Genomic DNA, 1,326 nt, shown 5'->3' with positions numbered 1-1,326 from the left:
AGAATTCATGTGTATTTCTTCTGTTTCTCAGGTGACAGTGAACCCCTCTCAGTTGGTCCAGGAGTCTGATTTTTCCAACAATGAGGTGCAGTGTGACATCAAGTACACAGGAAGCTACATTCAGGCAAGAAACTGCCGGATTACTGTGTAAGTAAAATACTCACAGTCTTCTTGCTCCTTACAGCTGAGATCAGAAACAAAAATAAAATCTCATCGCCACTCTTTGTTTTGACAGAAGCTGACCTGGATGAAGACAAAAATGTTCCCACACAAATATATATTTAATAACTCCTTCTTATGTGTGGTTGCTACCCTGCCATGCAGCTGATTTACACTTTAACTTTTTCTACTATTCTAAAATTAAAAATGTCAGGTTTTTTTTTGGTATTTATAACATGTATTGTAGCCACAGTATTGTCTAGGTGTTATCTTTTTTGTAAGAATGTTCCATTTCAGTGCATTTTTAAGTGATATAAAGCTTTGAGAAAAGAATGTTTTACTTACTCTACTTTTATTTATACTGTGAGACTGAATTGGTGCCTATTTATGAAGAAAACAGTGGTGATGTTCTCCCTGAAATTGACTGTAATAGCATTTTGTCTTATGAAATCCAAGCAAACCCTTACTGATGCACAGCGTCACTGCTCACCTGTGGGCTGACAATGTTGTTTTTCAACCTAGTGAGAGGGTTTTGTTTGAATGTTTGAAAGGTGTCCTGAATTAATATTTTATTTTATAATAAAGTTAGTTTGAACTTTTGGAAACACAAGTAGACTTGATGCGTTACCTTTTCTCTCCACACACTGGTTATCAGTAATCACTATTGACAGGATAATGTGAACAAATATTTAACATTATGATGTCACTGTCTGCTCCAGACAAACTGAGCTAAGGGCCATTAGACTGGCACATTTCTTAAATGCTTTTAGAATAACACTCCTTAGAGAAATATGTGACATGATTCCAATTAGCTCATTTACGTGTTTCTGAAATAGCAGCAAAAGACACATAGCTTCACACTATGAGCTTCTTGTTGTTGCATGCTTGTCACGTTGTGTTACAGTAGATGGGCGTCTGGGAAAATATTTATCCGCCTGGCAATAACTCCTGTAAGGTGTCTGGAAATGTCTCACTCTATTTACACCAGATTTCTTAGTGACACTGTGAATGGTAAGTGGAAATATATAAGTAATCAACAAAACTATTCTTACCACAATTCAGTCTTTTTGCTTTTTTTGACTTTGCTGCTTGCTGTCCAGCAAAATACCTCATAGTCTTGTTTTTAATGGTATGGACTCATTCATTATAGAGACATACTTCTCTTTC

General features: G+C 36.0%; 1 protein-coding gene across 1 annotated transcript in view; it reads left to right on the top strand.

The window, feature by feature from the left end:
• loxl5a (lysyl oxidase-like 5a) overlaps positions 1-356 on the top strand; it is a 4,662-nt gene extending 4,306 nt beyond the window's left edge. The window contains exons 6-7 of the mRNA XM_020613036.1: positions 32-147; positions 236-356. Of these exons, the coding sequence (XP_020468692.1) occupies positions 32-147; positions 236-242 (123 nt within the window). The 3' untranslated portion in view covers positions 243-356. The remainder of the gene's footprint in view (positions 1-31; positions 148-235) is intronic.
• Positions 357-1,326: the final 970 nt, after the last annotated feature.

This window comes from Monopterus albus, unplaced genomic scaffold, assembly GCF_001952655.1.
Source record: "Monopterus albus unplaced genomic scaffold, M_albus_1.0 scaffold129.1, whole genome shotgun sequence".
NCBI classification, from domain to species: Eukaryota; Metazoa; Chordata; class Actinopteri; order Synbranchiformes; family Synbranchidae; genus Monopterus; species Monopterus albus.
This window is presented reverse-complemented; position numbering and strand designations above follow the sequence as displayed.